Raw genomic sequence first — 20,761 nt, forward strand, 5'->3', positions numbered from 1 at the left:
TAAGTGCAGGGGGAGGGGGTGGGAGACTGGCTTCAATAGACCTTCTGTGCGAGCGAGAGGCTCTGTGTGTATGTGCGATTCAGGCCCCAGCCTCGTCAGTCGAATAGTTTCGTTGGAATAAGTAATTTGGTTAAGTAAGCAGTCGCATGCTTTCTCAATCAGGGTCCTCCACAGTCCCTCACTTATTCATTGATTATGGCTATAAATTCTTCACGGTATTTCATACGTATAAGCAGTTTCAAAATCTTAAGCCCATGTCAGCTGCTTCTGGGGCTTTTCTGCTCCTGATCAGACCAGCTTTCCCACTTTATGTGACGATATATATATATATATATATATAGCTTGAACTCTTCTGGCAAGAGTTGGAACACATGTTGATGTTGGACGAGAAGGCCTGGCTCACAGTCCCCGCTCTAATTCATCCCAAAGGTGTTCTGTTGGGTTGAGGTCAGGACTCTGTGCAGGCCAGTCAAGTTCTTCCACCCCAAACTGGCTCATCCATGTCTTTATGGACCTGCTTTGCGCACTGGTGCGCAGTCATGTTGGAACAGGAAGGGGCCATCCCAAACTGTTCCCATAAAGTTAGGAGTGTGAAATTGTCCAAAATCTCTCGGTGCTGAAGCATTAAGAGTTCCTTACACTGGAATTAAGGGGCTGAGCCCAATTCCTGAAAAACAACCCCACACCATAATCCCCCCTCCACCAAACTTTATACTTGGCACAATGCAGTCAGACAAGTACTGTTCTCCTGGCAACCGGCTTTCCAGATGGAGAAGCATAATTCGTCACTCCAGAGAACATGTCTCCACTGTTCTAGAGTCCAGTGGCAGCGCTTTACCCCAGTGCATTCAACGCTTTGCATTGTGCTTGGTGTGATGTAAGGCTTGGATGCAGCTGCTCGACCATGGAAACCCATTCCATGAAGCTCTCTACGCTGTTGTTGAGATACTCTGAAGGCCACATGAAGTTTGGAGGTCTGTAGTGATTCACTCTGCAGAAAGTTGGTGACCTCTGCACACTATGCACCTCAGCATCCGCTGAGCCTGCTCTGTCATTTTACGTGACTACTTCATGGCTGAGTTGCTGTCATTTATAAAATAATTTGTTATAATCCCACTGACAGTTATATGTTACATATGGGACATATTATTATATTTAGGTACTTGCATACATACTGGACATGTTGTTATTGCATGTAGGTACTCTATATAATACAGATGGGCCATATTATTATATATAAGTACTTTCATTTCATTGTTGTGCAAAAACCTTGTAATCCTTCATTTTTGTTGCTTTTTTTTGCATAATAAATTGAGTTAATATTTCATAATTAACAGACCAACAGAAATGGTCCAAAATTGTCAAACATTACAAACATTAACTTAAATATTTTAAGTTTTGAGTATTTAGGTCCCCATTCAAAGAGAGAGGAGTCTGGTCTTGTGTGTCTGGAAATAACTGCCCGGCGGCGATGCAGAGATGGCCGCTGAGTGAACAGACTTTCCTGTAAGGATTTAACGTTAGCACAGGCATACACTCACTTGCATGCCTCGACTGACAAGTTTATCCAGTTGTACAGGCGTAAACACAAAGCGAACCAGCAAACCCCGCTTTCACAATAAGAGTCCTTTTAGAATAAACCAGTGAATAATGCTAGAGACCTAACACTCTGAAATTAGCATGCATTAGTATTACACTACAGTACTTATGGGTAATTTTATTACATATTGACACTTATATAATACAACTGGTGCATTACATATGGGGAACATGCTTAGTGTCTGAAATTTAGTTTTGCACTGTAGCTACAGCGCTAATGTTGCTAATAAGTAATGGAAGCCCATATATCCACCAGTTAGCATCTCACTACATGCATTTGTCATCACATGCTCCCTTCAAAATAGTTCACTAATCTGTAGTAGACTTGATTATGTGGTTTGTGACACTTTTATAAAATGTGCACTGAAGTTCATTGCATAGCTGAAAACTGACTATATATTATGTACGTATTTGTGAACATGTGAATAAAAATGTCCTGTTTTCTCAGATGTTCGAGATGCTGAACAGTAAAATATAGCCACCATTTATCTTGTTGTCATTTCAGTAATGCTTATCGTTCACTACTAGATTCCATTCATTGTTATTGACTGAATCATTCTGTTAGGAACGGGTTGCAAGTCCCAGGCGGTTGGACCGTGGAACGAACGTTCAGTCCTGCTCTGTAGATTCTGTACTTTCAGTCATTTGGTGTCAGTGCCATTTAAGGCAGGCACCCCTGAGAATGTGATTTCAGTGAGGAGATTCCCCCTGAGCTTACGCTGATTATAATCTTATAAAAACGTGCCCTAATAACACATGGCTTACCACATTCCTGGACCTTGGCTAACAGCTAGAAGCTTTGTGGTACCTTTTTCTTTGATATTATGTTTGTTCTACTAATTTACCCCTTTAAATGCCAAGGAAACGTGGGCATTTTCTGCCTTCATTGGGTCATTCTACAAAAACGTCCACTGTTTTATCTACCCATATGTGTCACTGGTGTTACCGATTGTCATTGGTGTTACACATAAGAAAGGTAACACCAGAGACATTTTACTAAATGGCTGCAGCAGAGCATCAAACCACACGTTGTCAGTCATAGAATATCCACTAAAATATGCAATTTAATCCATTTGTATTCTGTTTTATCACACTTGCCTAAGAATAAAGTCTGTCACACTAGTGACTTTAGCGAAAAAGCTTCATATGAAATCATGAGCTAAATGAGAAAATCTCTGATAGCTGAAAGACTCAGTGGGCCCACCATGTGCTTTTCTTCATAGATCCTCAGAAAATAGCTAAAAGGAAGTCGAGTGATGTCATCAGTGTGACTTTTATTTCAAAATAAGAGTTTTTTGTTACGCGGTAACACCAGTGACACGACTCCTGGGAAACCTTCATTATATTTTTTTTAATCATATTTATGTGGCTTTTGTTTTCTTTATGTCATTTGGGTCATATATTTCATAGTCATGTATAGATTATTGTAGTTAAAATTGCAGATTGTGTTTTTACCTCAAAATATGGCCTTCATACATGACTGTGGGGACCAGCTCTTCTGAGGTGCTTGGAATTCTATATGATTAATTTAAAAACCAATGTTGCTAAATTGAGGCTCGAGAAGGTGTAACTGTTAAAATAATATTATTTTATTTTAAAATATAAATCAATTGTGACCCCAGGGCGTTATGGTGGCGTGGTGGGTAGCGCTGTCGCCTCACAGCGAGGAGGGCCTGGGTTCGATTCCCAGGCCGGGTGACCGAGGTCCTCTCTGTGTGGAGTTTGCATGTTCTCCCCGTGTCTGCGTGGGTTTCCTCCGGGTTGTCCGGTTTCCTCCCACAGTCCAAAGACATGTAGTCAGGCCAATTGGACATGCTAAATTGCCCCTAGGTGTGAGTGTCTGTCTGTCTGCCCTGCGATGGACTGGCGACCTGTCCAGGGTGTATCCTGCCTTTCGCCGAAGACTGCTGGGATAGGCTCCAGCACCCCCCCGCGACCCTGGTGGAGAAGAAAATGGATGGATGGATGGATTGTGACCCCAACATGTTTTTCAAGTGTAATATATCTGTAAACGCTAGGGACCCAAAAATGGACGTTTCCATAGAATGACTCCATTACACAATTAGTCTCATTATAGTCACTGAGTAATTTAGAGTAGATAAAGAATAACATGCTTGGAGTTACATCACATGAAATATTCATGGATTTCATTAAGCAGGTAAAGGTAATAGACATCTTTATGTGAACTCTGGCTTCTTTAATAAGCAGGTTTGCCTGAAGGGTTGTGTAAGTGAGGAGGATCAGTAGTGGTGCATCAGAAACACTGGCCTGTTTTTGTAGAAGGTCATGTATGTTTTGGCTCTAGCACTGAAGATTTGAATAACAAACTACTCGTGCATCAGAACGCCTGATTTAGACGTGCAGGCTCTTTTTTCCCCTTTGAGTATTGTTCCAGGAACTTCTGAAATGACTGCTGCACCTGTATCCATCCATGATGTGTGAGGGAAATAAAAGATTTCAAAGCAGATGAACATGCGATATACAAAACAGAAGCATCTCACATATTCCTGCCTCACCACAGAGTGAAGGATGACAGTAACAGAGCATAAGGGAAAGAGTATAGACAAAAAAAGACACTTAAAGCTCCGCAAAGAGTTTAAAATGACTTAATGGCCGCTTTATTGGAAACCCTGGCTATATTTCCGCTCACTGGCCACTTTATTAGAAACGCCTACCCTGTGCTTCCGCTCACTGGCCACTTTATTAGAAACACCAATCTTATGTTTCCACTCACTGGCATCTTTATTAGAAACGCCTGTCTTGTGTTTCCACTCACTGGCCACTTTATTAGAAACACCAGCTCTATGACAGGAATCTGTACTGAAGGAGTTGAGCTTAAATATATGTTAACGTCTGATGCAAACTTCATGTAAAACATATCCACCTTATTTTTCACTGTATGATCACTGTCGTTTTAGATTATGGCTGAAATGCCTGGTGGAGGAACGTAAGTGCCGGTCGTGACTGTTTTAGGTAAAGTCCAGTCTGCGCTCTAAATTTAAAGTGTTGTTTTTTTGCATTAAAATAACTCTGAGGCAACGTTTGCATCTGTCACTGCGGTCGAGTGAAGGTGAAAGTTCAGCAAGAGCAGCAGAGTTAGGAGCATAAATACTGCAAAGCTTCAGCAGACAGTGAGCCTGGCTTCATAGTGACTCCTTGAAAAAAGCCCAGTTGTAGCGTTGAAATCTGAGCTCATACAATCCAACCAGATGACAAACTGGTAGGTGAACATCACAGGTTGCTGCAAACAGTCTCACTTCTTAACACTTCAGATTCTCTTTATTACTGGCTGTATTCTGCTGCTACCAGAGTAAGCTGAGCAGATCAGCAGAGAGCTAACAGGCTTAAAGGTTAACAGACCAATAATAAAAGACTACTTTGAATTCAGGCCTGTAAAGAATTGCTTAAAATCTGAGACATACAAAGTATATAATGTTACTGAGTGTCTGTTCCGTTCAAAATCCAATATAGCGCGGAGGTAACCCACTAGCCTGACGCCGGGGGCCACGTCGGAGGCAGCATTATTGAAGCGATGGATAAAAAACAGGTTTCTACATTAGACAATGCTGTGTAATGGCATTGCTTATGGTTCTCTGCTTGACTCGGTGTAAACACATTACACTGTTGAAATGAAATGACTTTATTAGTGTGAGTAATTAGTGCGCTGCTGTTGCCAGATGTGTTGACTGATCTAATACTGACATCAGCACACAAGAGTTCGAGAAGCATCCCAGCGGTAATGATTTTTATTTTTATTTATTCCTGCATTTCTACAGTGTTAGGATTCCATAAGCATTCGAATTGTCTGTTTAACCTTCACAGGAATTTCTGTCCATAAGTGTCACGATTGGCCCCTCCCAGTCCTGTCCATGTGTTCGTGTTGTTTTGATCTTCCATGTGCATTTGTTTTGGTTTCCTAGTCCGGCCCCTTGTTTTGGTGACTCCTCCCCTGACTATTCTCACCTGTGTTTCCACCTGTGTCTTGTGAACCCTCGTTAGCCCTCTTGTATTTACGCCCTGTGTTTTCATTAGTCTAGTGCTGGTCTTTGTTTGATTTGTGCTGTTTGATGTATGTTGGTTGTTTGTTATCTGCTGTGTTGGATGTTCTGTTTGTTCTGTTCTGCTTGTTCTGTTGAATTCTGGCGTCAGTCATGTCTGCCCCCCCGATCTCGCCGTATTGGCTACTTGAACCTGGACTGTTACGACGATGACCCTGGATTTGCCCTTAATCAATCTCACTTATCTCAGCACGTGCGTCCACCTCCTCGCTCCCCGTTACAATAAGTTGCTCAAAGTGTCATGGGGTGCAGGAATGAGGTAGATGGAATGTCTTTTACAAGCTTAAAATGAACAATTTGCCAAAAAAAATGATATCACAAGGCTTACGACTTACTACAATTACAATACAATACACTGTTGGAAGAAATGTATTTTTGTCATTTTTCGGTTTTTGTCATAATTTGGAAGTACCTGTTGTCCTTTACGTTGTTCCGAAATGTCATGATGAATGGACCAAAAGAAAAGCCCCAGAATTACGTGGAAAAAGGTCTGGTTCCTTTGACTTACATTGAAAGTAAAGCAAGTTTTTTTCCTTTTCCTGCAAAGTTAGCATTTTGTAGATACGAGGTTTTGCTCTGAAAACAGCGATATTCATAGCAGTGTTTTCTTTTTTCTGAGCTGTTATTATCTGGAGCAGACAAAATAGAACCTGCAGTGCCACATATAGCAAATACTATAATAAACAGAAGTAGAATCAATTTTATTCATTATTTTACAAACTGCACTGCAGTAAATCCAGTTAAACAAGCCTGATTCTGCTCACTTTCTAGGTAAATCTAGAACGACCAAAACGTTTGTTTTTTTACGGAGATTTGACGTTTGTAGCTGGAACTAAAAGCTCTAATAGTCGAGGATCACCGCTGCTACATAAGTACCCCGTTTGAGACTGTATAGGATCAGCACGGCTCAGTATAAGAATACTTACCCTGGCCACTTTATTAGAAACTTCTGTCTTGTGTTTCCACTCACTGGCCACTTTATTAGAAACACCAGCTCTATGACAGGAATCTGCACTGAAGGAGTTGAGCTTAAATATATGTTAACGTCTGATGCAAACTTCATGTAAAACATATCCACCTTATTTTTCACTGTATGATCACTGTGGTTTTAGATTATGGCTGAAATGCCTGGTGGAGGAACGTAAGTGCCGGTCGTGACTGTTTTAGGTAAAGTCCAGTCTGCGCTCTAAATTTAAAGTGTTGTTTTGTTGCATTAAAATAACTCTGAGGCAACGTTTGCATCTGTCACTGCGGTCGAGTGAAGGTGAAAGTTCAGCAAGAGCAGCAGAGTTAGGAGCATAAATACTGCAAAGCTTCAGCAGACAGTGAGCCTGGCTTCATAGTGACTCCTTGAAAAAAGCCCAGTTGTAGCGTTGAAATCTGAGCTCATACAATCCAACCAGATGACAAACTGGTAGGTGAACATCACAGGTTGCTGCACACAGTCTCACTTCTTAACACTTCAGATTCTCTTTATTACTGGCTGTATTCTGCTGCTATCAGAGTAAGCTGAGCAGATCAGCAGAGAGCTTTTTTTCTGAGCTGTTATTATCTGGAGCAGACAAAATAGAACCTGCAGTGCCACATATAGCAAATACTATAATAAACAGAAGTAGAATCAATTTTATTCATTATTTTACAAACTGCACTGCAGTAAATCCAGTTAAACAAGCCTGATTCTGCTCACTTTCTAGGTAAATCTAGAACGACCAAAACGTTTGTTTTTTTTACGGAGATTTGACGTTTGTAGCTGGAACTAAAAGCTCTAATAGTCGAGGATCACCGCTGCTACGTAAGTACCCAGTTTGAGACTGTATAGGATCAGCACGGCTCAGTATAAGAATACTAACCCTAATAAGTCTTTTTGCCAGTAGTTAGCTTAGTCAAGTCAAGTCGAGTCAAAGTTGATTTGTGTAGCACTTTTTACAACAGGTGTTGTCACAAGGCAGCTTTACAGAAAAGTCCGGGTCTGAGCCCCCCGTGAGCGTCTCCAGTGGCAACAGTGTAGGAGCAAGTGGAAGAACCCTGGAGAGGAACCAGGACTCAAAAAGGGGAACCCATCCTCCTCTAGTCAACACCAGGTAGCAAAACAATAACACAAGCAATATGAACAGAAAATAAGGTTTTAACGTTGGTATAAAATATTCAAATACAAAAAAGGGGGAAGTGGGTGAAGCAATGGCTATAAATAAATACAGGTCAGTTCATGGGGTGAGGTTTGTACAGCAGGAAGCTCCATGATAGTCAGACTGGTCCAGAAGGTGGGCGAGCAGTGGGCACCCAGTCAAGGCTGATGAAGAAGCGGCATCGGACTGCACAACTGCTGCCTTTCGGGGTGAAAACCTGACCGGTTAAGAGGAAGCGTGTATCTGGTTGTTTGAAAACATGCACACCCACTCACAGCCCTCACACTTGGTTGATGGAAGCTGTTAAGCAACTTTCTCACTTCATCCTGTGAATATTTCCTGTTTTCCATGCAGCAGAATGTAACCTGTATGTTGCTCGAGGTACATGTTCTACAACAGAAAGATCAAAGGGCACGTTACATGTTTTATTAGATTTTAGCTGCATCTTGTTTCATCATGTGGTGTTTTTACCGCACAAAGTACAGGAACCTTTTTAGCCATAAAACTGGAACTGTGCTTTTTCAATTGGCCAATAGTCCAGTACTGAAGGTTTCGGTCTTTTTGTTTTTGCTGACAGCTTTAGATACCAAGAGGCTCAACGTTGTTCTGCTTTGTCATTGGTAACACTTACAGGGTGCACAGATGTATAAAACCAGGCACATAACCATGCAGCCAAGCACTAGCAGTAGAATGGGTCGCACTGAGGAGAAATTATTGCCCTGCTAGGTCTGCCCCAGTCAACTGTAAGTGACTGTATTGTGAAATGGGGCCTCTAGGAGCAACAGCAGCTCAGCCACCAGCAGTAGACCATGCAAACTCATAGAGCAGGGTGACCGACTGCTGAAGTGAGCAGTGGATAAAATTCGACCATTGTTTGTTGCATCACAAACTTTATTGATCCGAACTGCTTCTGGAAGCAGCATTAGCATGATCGGGATCTTGGGGATATAATTTTGGAATGGGATGTCCAAATAGGTCATTGTAGGTGTGATAGTCAGGTGTCCACATACTTTTGTGTATTTTCCACCAGCAGGTGAAAAATAAATGATTATAATTCAACGTTATAGTTGGTTACCATTTGGCTCAGTTCTTGTTGAATGTGCAGTGTGAAAATGGCATCTATGCATAGCAACTTACTTTCAGTTTTACTAGTGTTGCTTATTGGAAGTTAACATTCCTACCTTGTTTAATGTGGACATCTAATTAACTGCTTATTGATATTTGCTTTTAAAAAATGATTGGCATTGGACAGAGAGTTAGATTTGACGTTATGTTTCTCCACAGGCTAATGCTAATTTCAGTCTTAATTTCTAACTTTTGTCTGAGGGGATCTCTCAGGACCTTCGAGGCCTTCAAAGAAGGCCTAATGATTTGTGAGATTGTCTCAAATTTTTTGTTCATTTTTATTCAATAGAATCATGCTTGTATTTAATCTCAGTGTCACAGCAATGTATGTTGTTAAGTTTGTAACATAATGGTCAAATTCTTCAAATGCCAGCAAAAATCGTCCAATCAGGAATAGTTTTTCTCCATGGTATCTAGACACGTAGTTAACGGTTTTATTGTTTAGGACTTCAGGAGCTGAAGAGAAGTCCTGATGCATTAAAATTAATTATCGGCGTAATTATGGAGCGACAAGACAAATCAAGCATCACGTTATCCAATAGCCAGGTCCAGTTTCGTTGGAATCAATGGACAGTTAGGAGTGGAAAGCAGCTGTATACCAGAACTTTCTACTGAAAGTGTTACTGTGGAACCGCCACAAGGTTAACTATGTGCTAATATGTCTGTCACAAGCTTGTAAAGTACAATATAAAATTCTTTAAAATTCAATTGATCCTTATTAGTCCCACAACTGGGAAATTTCACCTCCGCATTTAACCCATCCGTGAAGTGAAACACCACATACACTCTAGTGATCACACACACTAGGGGGCAGTGAGCACACTTGCCCGGAGCGGTGGGCAGCCCAACATGCAGCACCTGGGGAGCAGTTGGGGTTAGGTGTCTTGCTCAAAGACACCTCAGTCATGTGCTGTCAGCTCTGGGGATCAAACCGGCAACCTTCCGGTCATGAGGCTGATTCCCTAACCTCCAGCCCACGACTGCCCCCTAAATGTTTGTATTTCATCTAAAACTGTAAGAAAAGGTCAATGCGAATCACAGTTAGCTTACCAACAAGCTACTAGACTCCCTCAGAAGTTAGCATTGTTGTAGAAGTTGTCTCCTGAGTTTTGACATTTATGGCTCGATTTGAAAGCCTAGCTGTGTTAGTTACTGTTCCCCTCTGAATTTTATAAATATTTATGTATTAGTATCAGCAGATAGGTATGAGAAAACGTCGGATATCGGCATCGGCTTGCGGTTTCCATATCAGCATATCCGCTAAATTTCCTAATATCTATCTGTCCATCCATCCATCTGTCTGTCCTTACTGAAGATATCCAAAGCTATTTTGGTTCACCACAGTGAAAGTATGACCCTTTGCTTCTTACTGCAGAGGCTAACAGACTGTCTGAGATGCTGAAATCAAGCAGATGAGGAAATGAACTTTGGTTACAGTGAAACTCCTGAGTGCTCTTTTTCAGTGGCGAGAGGAAAAAACCCTCTTAGTTTTCCAAAGCTCCTCATTCAGACGTACCTATTGAGAGCGTTTGCCTCCCTGTGGACGAGCTCTGTTCTGATTCAGGCCAGCTTTCTTTATCATATCTGACAGGAAGGGGGTGAAGCTACTTTTTCAGCCTAATCGACCCGTTTCTTCCTCTCTTTCATTCATTTTCTCTGTTGACATGCTGCCACCCACCTCTCTCTTGCTCTCTCACTCTCGCTCTCTCTCTTTCTCACTTGCTGTCTTTCCCCCTCCCCCTCTCTCTCCGAGTAGGCAGTTCTCCTTTTCTCCGTCCACAAACGCTGCAGACACAGCTTACTGAGGATGCTCTTGTTTGACTGCGTGTGAGAGTTAGTGAGAGTGAATGGACCTCAGGGTCACTACTATCTACACTACGCTAGTTGTAGCGTAGTTGGCCACTGAATAGCTGATGTTTCGGAGCATCCAGAACAAGAACCATGGTGGAGTATTACGCCAAGGTGCGGCTTAACTGCCGACCTAAGACCGCTGTGGCCTACTCTGTGGATCCTCAGGTAGGTCCTATTGAAAACCCACAATGGACATAGTTAGTTCTACAACTTGGTGGACATGTTGGTTTGTTTCTACAACTTGGTGGACATGTTGGTTTGTTTCTACAACTTTGTGGACATGCTGGTTTGATTCTTCAGCTTGATGGACATTATGGTTTGATTCATAAACTTGGTGGACACGTTGGTTCGATTCTTCAATTTCTTGGATGCGTTAGATTTTTCGAGTTGATGTGTTAACTTGATTCAGCTACTGGATTTATTGGTGTTGGTTTGGTTCTGCAACATAGTGGACATGTTGCTGATTCTACGGCATAATTTTGGTTCGATTCTGCGACTTGGCTGACATGTTGGTTTGACTCAACAACTTGGTAGACACGTTGTTTTGACTCTGCAGTTTCATGTTGGTTTGATTCGACAGCATAATTTCGGTTTGATTCCTTGACTTGGTGGACGTATCTTTGGTCTACAACCAAGTGGAAATGTTGGTTTGGCTCTACAGTTTGATTTGAATGCAAGGTTGTGGTTTGATTTTGGTTTTACGATGGACATGTTTTGATTCTACCACTACTTGTTGGATGTAATGGTTTGACTACAGTTTGACTGATGTTTGCTGTACTTGTGGACATGTCGGCTTGATTTTACAACTTGGTGGTTTTTCTACAAAACTGCACCATGTCATGGTGAAGTTTTCGAAAGCAGGAAGTTGTGAAGGAACACAGCCCCAGATAACAGTCCACAGTCCTCCATTGTGGTGTTTCAGCCATGATGCTGTTGTACCTTTAGCCCTGCGTTGCGACTACAGCAGTGATATGGGGGTTATTTTACAGAGGTTTGTCAGTTGGGCGCATCGCTTAAGCCCGAAGTTAGGACCGCGCTGTAGAAATGTCTGTTCTGCTGTTAGGCGGGCTTGGTTTTGGGATTAAGTTACCTAGCTAATTGAGAAACCCCTGCTTTGTGAAATCTCTTTGTGAAGTTGATCTTTGTTTTTATGGTTAGCTAGTCAGCAGCCTCTTCCTGTTGAGACACTCCCTGGTGTGAATAGCCCGTTGACTGTCAACATGTGCCTTTTCTACAGTACTGTCTTCAGGATGCTGCATGGGTCACAGCAGATATGAATCATTATCAGATACAAGGATGCATTTGATCGTTATTAGTCTGTGATTAATAGTTGAGAAGCTGAAAATCAAGCATGCATCCCACATGACCACAAGTGCCCATGAGTACCCATGTCAGCTGCGTTCTGTGTTAATGCACCAAAATATAATAAGATTTTGCTTGTATGCAGTTAAACATCTTGAAACTGTTAAACATACCAGGACTGGACAACATGACAATATATATCATTGTTGTGATAAACTATGCTTTTCTGACCATATCATAAATATCATTAGTACCTGTAGGGCACTGACCAACTGCATGTTTCATTATAAAAGAGGCAAAATTTGTCCCGTTTAACTGCATTTGGTGCCAAATATTAGACAAAAATCATCGTATTCAGTTTTTGATAGTATTTTTTAAAACGTAGCATTTTTTAAAATGCTGGTTCTTTTTCTCAGTTCTAATCATGTCTGAAAAAATAAATGACATTGTGTATAGTAAAAATGACGAAGTATCACAATATTCGATTTTTGTCATATCGCTTACCTTTAAAAGATACCCCTGTATAAGAACCCACTTCTATACTGTAATATATTTATGACTATATAACCAAAAACTGATAAGTTTACAAAATGACGGAGTGTATAATGGTGGGCTACTGCAGTATTCAGCTTACACTCACTGGCCACTTTATTAGGTACACCTTGCTAGTAAAAGGTTGGACCCTCTTTTGCCTTCAGAACTGCCTTAATTCTTCGTGCCATACTTTCAACAAGGTGCTGGAAACGTTCCTCAGAGATTCTGGTTGGTTATTTGAGTTCTTGTTGTCTTTCTATCATCTGGAACCAGTCTGCCCATTCTCCTCTGACCTCTCACATCAACAAGGCATTTTTGTCCACACCACAATGTCCAGTGACTGCTCACTGGATATTTCCTCTTTTTCGGACCGTTCTCTGTAAACCCTAGAGATGGTTGCATGTGGAAATCCCAGTAGATCAGCAGCTTCTGAAATACTCAGACCAGCCTGTCTGGCACCAACAACCACGCCACGTTCAAAGTCACTTAAATCACCTTTCTTCCCCGTTCTGATGCTCGGTCTGCACTTCAGCAAGTTGTCTTGACCACCTCTGCATGTCTAAATGCGTTGAGTTGCGGCCGTGTGACTGGCTGATTAGCTATTTGTGTTAACAAGCATTTGAACATTAATAAAGTGGTCGGTGAGCGTATATTCAATATATGCAACATAATCAGCTTCATATATAATTAGGCTGCGATGTACTGTGTTACCTGGGGAGAAGGTAAAAGCGCCAAAGCCAGAAAAATTGGATATTATCAGAAAGTTTATTTCACTGACATGATCACCAAATAAGTGAACGTGTGCACAGTTTTCATAAAATTATTCGACATATGTTAAACTGTCTGTCTAACAAATGGCAAATTGTAAACAGTGCTGCAGGAGAGAGATGCAGATTAGCATTAGCTTAGCTAGCAGGATAATATCTCTCCTCACCACAGAATACGTTCGGTTCCGGCTAACTAAAGCACTGACGCAAGTTTAGATGATCATGATTCGAATGTGAGGGGAATGAATTTGAGCAGCTGGTGCTGAAGACACAGAAAGGAGAAATGAAACCTGTGGTGTTTTGGATGTTAACGTTAGCCTAGCCAGCAGATTTTAGGCCCAAACAGTGCCACCCCCCACAGAACAGGCTTGGGTCTGACTAACTGCTGCTCTGCTGAAACAAGTGTATTTGATAAAACTGATATCTGACAGAGTAAAAAGTGGAGTGACCGACAAAAAGCCAACATCAAATCTGTTTGCTGGTGTTTGGGATTGTAGCGTTTTGGCTAAGCCAACGAGAGCTTAGCCAGCACCGCACAGCACAGGCTCAGTTCCAGCTACCTGACGCTAAAATGATGGCCGTTTAGAGGAGTGGAGTGAGTGGTGTTACAGTGAACGCTGAGTGTTTTCCATGCTGTGTGTAGCTTTTACCTGTAACTGAGCTGCTAGCGTGCTTAGTTTTTCTGAGATTGTTCCTCGGATTTTCTACTCTTTCTGTCAGCACCACCAATCGATGAGCTCCCTCACCACAGTCAGTGACCCCTCTATAATATTAATGTGTTTATTTCAGATGTGGAATATAAATTTGATGTCACATTCGTGAAGTACCTTGACATTAAATTAAGGGTCACTCAACAAAAACGTCCACTGTTTTATCTATCCATAGGAGTCACTGGTGTTACCGAGTGTCATTGGTGTTACATATAAGAAAGGTAACACCAGAGACCTTTTACTAAATGGCTGCAGTAAAGCATCAAACCACATGTCAGTCATAGAATATCCACTAAAATATGCAATTTAATCCATTTGTATTCTGTTTTTTCAATTGAGTCGGTCACACCAGTGACTTCAGCTAAAAGCTTCATATGTCATCATGAGATAAATGAGAAAAATTCTGATAACTGAAAGACACAACAGACTCACCACGTGCTTTTCTTCATAGATCCTCAGAAAACGGATAAAAGGAAGTCAAGTGACGTCGTCAGTGTGACTTATTTCATATATTCATTATTTTCATATAAGAGTTTTTGTTACGCGGTAACACCAGTGACACGACTCCTGGGGAGCTTTCATTGTATGTTTTAGAATATCTATGTGGCGTTTGTTTTTGTTTATGTCATTTGAATCATATATTTCATGGTCATGTAGAGATTATTGTAGTTAAAATTGCGGAGAAACGTTTGTTTACCTCAAGATATGGCCTCAGCCTTTATGCATGACTGTGCGGACGAGCTCTTCTGTGGAATTCTATATAATCAATTTAAAAACCAATATTGCTACATTGAGCCTCGAGAAGGTGTAACTGTTAAAATAACATTAATTTATTTATATTTTTAAATAAAACGTGACCCCAACGTGTTTTTCAAGTGTAATATATCTGTAAACGCTAGGGACCCAAAAATGGACGTTTCCATAGAATGACTCTTAAATTAAACATCATTTTTAATACATTGTAACATTATGTTAACCGGTAGCATTGGTCAGTTAACAGTTAATCGGTCATTTGCGTCCCTAGACAGACACTGTGAAAACGCAGCTGCTGGCCTGCAGTGCGTATAGAGGTCATTCACCAAGTCAGTGGTGTTGGCTATTGGTTGTGACTTTTTTTTGGGTCACTTGACTCTTATTAGACTGTTTGTCTGGTCTGCTTCATTCAAAGCCACTGTAGTGTAAAGTGGTCAATAACATGCATGCGATGAGCTGCTGATAATGAATGACCTCAGGGACGCTGTTTGCTTGGTACCAAAAACATAGTGGTCCTCTATCCGTCCCTCCACTTATTCTTTCTCTCTCTCTCTCGTTCTTTGTCTGTCTCTCTCTCTCTTAGCCTACTTGTAAAGTGACATATGCAGGGTATACGCCTGTCTCTGTTGGCCCGACGCATTCGAGCTCCTCTAATTTTATCCTCGGAAAGGTGGCATACATTCTGGTCTGGGAATTTCATGTTTCCCTTAAGCACTTATTCTCTCTTGCTCTCTTTTTTTGTCATCCACTGTTTCCTGCAACTCTTTCTTGTTCCCTTTCTTCCTCAGACAGTCTGCTGTAATCTGGTGTCAGTGTGGAGAGCAGTGGTGATCTACTGTGTTCAGTTCTGTAGTGTCACTCACTTTCAGCCTGTTCTTTCTTTCTTTCTTTCTTTCTTTCTTTCTTTCTTTCTTTCTTTCTTTCTTTCTTTCTTTCTTTCTTTCCTTCCTTCCTTCCTTCCTTCCTTCTTTCTCTGTATCCTTCTTATTGTCTTTTCTCATTCCCTGTCTTTCTCCCTAACTAATTCTTTCTTTCTCTCCTTCTTTTGTCTTTGCTATCTCTCTATTTTTTCTCTTTCTTCCTTTCTCGCTGACTGTCCGGCTGACTGTCCGGCTGTCTGCCTGTCCATCCGTCTGCCTTTGTTTCTTAATTTGCCTCTCTGTATTTATCTGTCTGTCTTCCTTCCTGTCTTGCTTTTGTTCTGTCTTCATTTTGATTTGTATGTCTCTTTCTGTCTTTTCTTATTGTCCGTATGTCTATGTCTTCTTTTCTATGTCTCTCTCTCGGTCTCTCTCTCTCTCTCTCTCTCTCTCTCTCAGAGGTTTCTAAGAAGGGGACTGTATTCTCGGAGGTCTCTGTTAGGAGTTCAGGTGAGTTCGGAGCTACACCTGTCTGAACTGCTGAACTTAGGCCAAGACTGATTTTCCACGTCCGCTCTCCTGCACAGCCCATCCCGCATTGCTGCATTCAGTCTCATCCACAGCATCCATTCCTCTGAGTTCAAAGCTTAAACGTTTCCTCCAAAGATGTAAAGATTTGACCCGAAAGTATGAGGACTTCCTCTAAAGGTCTGAAGATGTCTTCAAGAGGAATTAAGATCTTAACTGATGCTGTTGTCAGATATTCAGCGTGTGTTGTAACATGTATTGTCATCTTGGTGCGGGTGAAATGACCAAATTACTGCTTTATAGACCACAGAAAGCTAATTCACCCTTTAACCTTGAAGACTGACACGTAGACCTCTGGTCACCATAGCAATGCAGATAACAATCTGGACTAGCTAGTAGCTCATGAAAAGGCAAAGAGAAAGATTTAAGATGCACATTGAGCACTTGAAAACGAGCGAACTTCTTTGTGTTTACAATCACTCCAGCCGGTTTCCTGATGTGTTTAATCTGCAATAAGAAGCTGTCAAACACTAAAAAGTCAACTAAGTTTCTTAGTTAATTTCTTAGTAATTTTCCGTTCCACCTTAAATGATGCAGTTACATTCTGCCACCTCAGGCATCATTTAAGGCGGCATGAGGAAATAGGAATGAGAAGCTGACCTCAGCCTGGTAATAAGTCAAACATTGAGAGACATTATATTAGAAACAGTTCTACTTTTGTTGAAAAGTTTCCTGCTGGAGATGCGAGAAAAGCAGCTATAGCTATGATGTACTAGCACATCAGCACATACTGAGATATACTTACAGCCAAGATGGTAAAAAGAACGTAAAATGTTGCGGCTCTGACGATAGTTTGAAAGGACAAAATGGCTCTTCTTAACATTTGGGTTGCGACCCCTGCTGTAGACAATATACCACAAGTCTTTTAACACAGAGACAGAGAAGATGCGCTGCTGATCCACTAGCAAGCTTTAGTCAAATTAGGGTTTTTAACCAACCCCTTAAAACTCCAGGCCTATTATATACTAAGGCTTATTATTGAGTAACTACAGGGACTTGAGTGCAAATTAGCTGAGCTGTTTTTAGGTTATAGAAGCATGTAATGAAATTTTGTGCCCAAAGGTGGTTCCTGGCTGTTTAAGCGGTTAAACCACTACATTTTTGCCTTAGTCTTTTGGCGGTATGATGAACTTGACCACATAGCTTTCCTATGAAACCCATTAGTGTAGCTTTCCACAGCTTCTGTGGGTTTTCTGACAAGACTGACTGGCTAATTCGGGCTGTTTTGACTGATGTGGAGGTTGCATTGATTTACATTGAAAGGTTGGAGAGTTTTTGCCTTATAGTTAATATTTTGGAGATGTTGTCGTGTCTCCAAAATGGTAACTTTTCAGGAGAAAGGAAGAACCTACTTTACTTTTAATGAAAGCCAATGGAACCAGACTTTTTTGCAAGTCATTTTGGGTCAGTTCTTTTCGTCCGTTCATCAGGAAATGTTTATGCAACGTTATGCAAATTATGTCAGAAACTGAAAAACAACAAAAATATACATATATATATATATACACATATAGATGTGTGTGCGCACTTATGTGTATATGTGAAATATATGGCAAAAATATTAGATTATCAATAGATTATTAGATCATGATCATTTATTCATTTATTATTAGATCGTGATACATTTTCACAATGCACAATATGCATCACTGTGAGGCAGACTCTCCAGGCTGATTAGAATCCATATTCTGCTATGCATCCCGTTAATCCAATCCAATATCCCGTTTAATCCAACAACACAAAAACCGAGTCGAAGGCAAAAACAGTCCAAAGGTCAAAACACTAGAATCCAGCAAAAGCACCAAAGGGAGATCCAGAAGAGTCAAAGCGTACAGAAAAGGGTCATAAACAATGAGGAGCCAAGGCTTGGTATACAGACAGACTGGCAACGCTTCACACTGAGTTTAGTGTACTGAAGGTCCTTAAATGGTCAGGTGAAATGAGCTGCAGGTGAGGGGTCAGGGTGCAACGAGGGAGAATGTCAGTATTCGGGTGAGGCAGACCTCTGGTGGCCAGGACGGGTATCACACCAGACAATCACAATATTAGTTTTTCTGAGAACAGACAAAATATAACCTGCAGTGCCACATCAATAAAATATAAAAAAAAAAAATATAATAGTTATAACATAAGACATAATTTATCACAATAACATTTATTTCTTTGTGTGTGTAGGTGCATGTGCATGTGTGTGTGCATGTTCGTGTGTGTGTGTCGCATTATTTTTAACCTTTCGGTAACTTTTAGTTTTACTCAGGTTGTCATGACATTCGCTGATAATGACAACATGGCGCTCTTACAAACCCTTACAGAATCTGTCGTGACAGCTCGCAGACGTATTTCGGGCAGGCTTATGTCAGTGTTATGTAGCTGCGTTCAAGTAGTGTTACCATATTTATCTGGCCAGTAAGGATATCACACATACACACACACACATACACACATACACACACACACACACACACACACACATATATCAGAATAAATGCAAATACACATAAATACAGTGAAAAGTAACAGGAATTTCTTGTTCTCATTAAAGTAATTGACTCTTTTGACTAGAGCAAAGTTTGGTTCCAGATGTTTCCACGATACGTCCAGTTGTCCAACCAGATATTGTATGGTCATCATAAATAAAACTGGGCCAGGAGAGGTTTGGAAATGGTCAAACAAACACACTGACCTACATAACCTCACTACTTATTGTGTTAAAGTTACTTGTACTGATTGTATTATTGCTGCTTTTCTGGATAAATAAACACTCACTGCCCAAATAAACAGCTGTTTAAGTCTAACCTCATATGTATAAACCTTTAATCCTGCTGAAGCACTTTACAGCAAAATGTGTTGTGACCCGCTCTGCCCTACATTTACACCCAGCAAACGGAAACCCACAGCATTTGTTGTATTGCTGGAGTACAATAAGCAGCACTTTTTGACCACAGCAGCAGCCACCATAAACACTCGTGCCCACGCTGCTGTCTCTTGACGCTAGCTGGCCTTGCGGTGGTGTGATCGTTCTTTATTTACACTCAGGCCAATGCTGTGTGGGGTGTGCGGCTGCCCCCGAATAGGATAGATGAGAAGTGATGAGGTGATGGGACGGGCGGCCTGGCTGTAAAGTGGTAGTCTACTCTACTCGCGCCCAGTTGGGTTGTTTCCTGTGTCTGCAGGATGTGTCTTTTTTAGTGCGCACGCTAAAACTCTAATAAAAAACTTCCTGCACCGACATTTCTCACTTCAGAGCGGGGCGAGAACGCCAGGGCGCTTCACCCCGAGTAAAAGCCAGCGGCCTGTAGAGTTGGCTGTTGTTTTTGTTGATGAGTGGATGAGTGGTTCGTCAGATGTTCCATCAAGTGGGTCACCAGCAATGTGTTTGTGTGTATGTGTTCATCTCATCTGAATAAGTACATCGTGGGAGGGTTGAAGCTGCATGAGTGTTTGTGTGTCCGTCGCATTTCAGCCGCCACATCCATAAACATAGCATGTGGTGTAGGACTGTTGTAGTCATATCTCCCGTATGGATCATTCTACCGAGCTGGTTCAAAGTCAGAGCTGAAACACATTTGGGATTTTTACCTGACTTGGACTTTCAACTAAAATATTTGTGCCGTGAATGAGACTGTACCTTAATTATATTTATTTTATCACAACGAATGGCTGGAAATTCCATGTCTCTACTGAAACGCTCATAATACTACTGGAACTTTACCAAATGTTTCAGTAGTGAGTGTTTCGGTAGGTTTTGAGCTGAACTCAGTACATGACCAGCAAACGCAGCTTTGAACACATAAAATCGTAATTTTTTTTTGTTAGAACACACAAGAAATCCGTAATTGCAGAAAATATGGGACAATTCCTATGTTTCACATGGATGTCCAGACTTTGAGACACTAAACTGACTGAAATGTGGTTGGGATAGTGTAGTGGGTAACACCTCTGCCTTCTATGCTGTAGACTGGGGTTCAATCCCCCACCAGGGCAAGCACCCTACACTATACCAATAAGGGTCCTTGGGCAAGACTCCTAACACCACCTTAGCCTATCTATGTATAATGATCAAATTGTAAGTCGCTCTGGATAAGAGTGTCAGCCAAATGTAAAATGCTTGTGTTTCTGTGGACACATGAAAACACAGGACAGCATCTTTCAAGTTTTTTTTTTTTTTTTAATTAGCTTAATTTAAAAATGAACTCAAAAGTCAAAATTTTTCAACTTCACTTTAAAATCTTTTTTTTTTTTTTCAAAACATTGCAGAAAATGCAGCGGGTTTGGGACACACAACAGAAAGTAACCTATAAATGATTTTGACTGATATTTAACATAATATTATCGTAATTAATGCCTTAAATAGATCAGAAAGTAATCCTTGGAAACATTAAAGTCTGAATACTTTTTTTCCTGTGGGACCAAAGGTGGAACTGATTCAGTAAATAGTCCATATAGATGCCGTATATCAAAAGTTTGAGCACATCTAGCTTTTCAAAA

At 41.1% G+C, this 20,761-nt stretch overlaps 1 protein-coding gene across 3 annotated transcripts in view; it reads left to right on the forward strand.

Moving 5' to 3' along the window:
* The window catches only part of arhgap27 (Rho GTPase activating protein 27), a 61,583-nt gene that overhangs the window by 19,437 nt on the left and 21,385 nt on the right, over nucleotides 1-20,761 (forward strand). Inside the window, exon 1 of one of the 3 annotated variants that reach the window (XM_037544422.1) lies at nucleotides 10,613-10,924. The exons of the other annotated variants lie outside the window; for them this stretch is intronic. Coding sequence (XP_037400319.1) covers nucleotides 10,850-10,924 — 75 coding nt within the window. The 5' untranslated portion in view covers nucleotides 10,613-10,849. Of the gene's footprint in view, nucleotides 1-10,612; nucleotides 10,925-20,761 lie in introns of those variants that run through there. 3 annotated transcript variants of the gene reach the window in all.

Source organism: Pygocentrus nattereri, chromosome 13 (genome assembly GCF_015220715.1).
Source record: "Pygocentrus nattereri isolate fPygNat1 chromosome 13, fPygNat1.pri, whole genome shotgun sequence".
Lineage (NCBI taxonomy): Eukaryota > Metazoa > Chordata > Actinopteri > Characiformes > Serrasalmidae > Pygocentrus > Pygocentrus nattereri.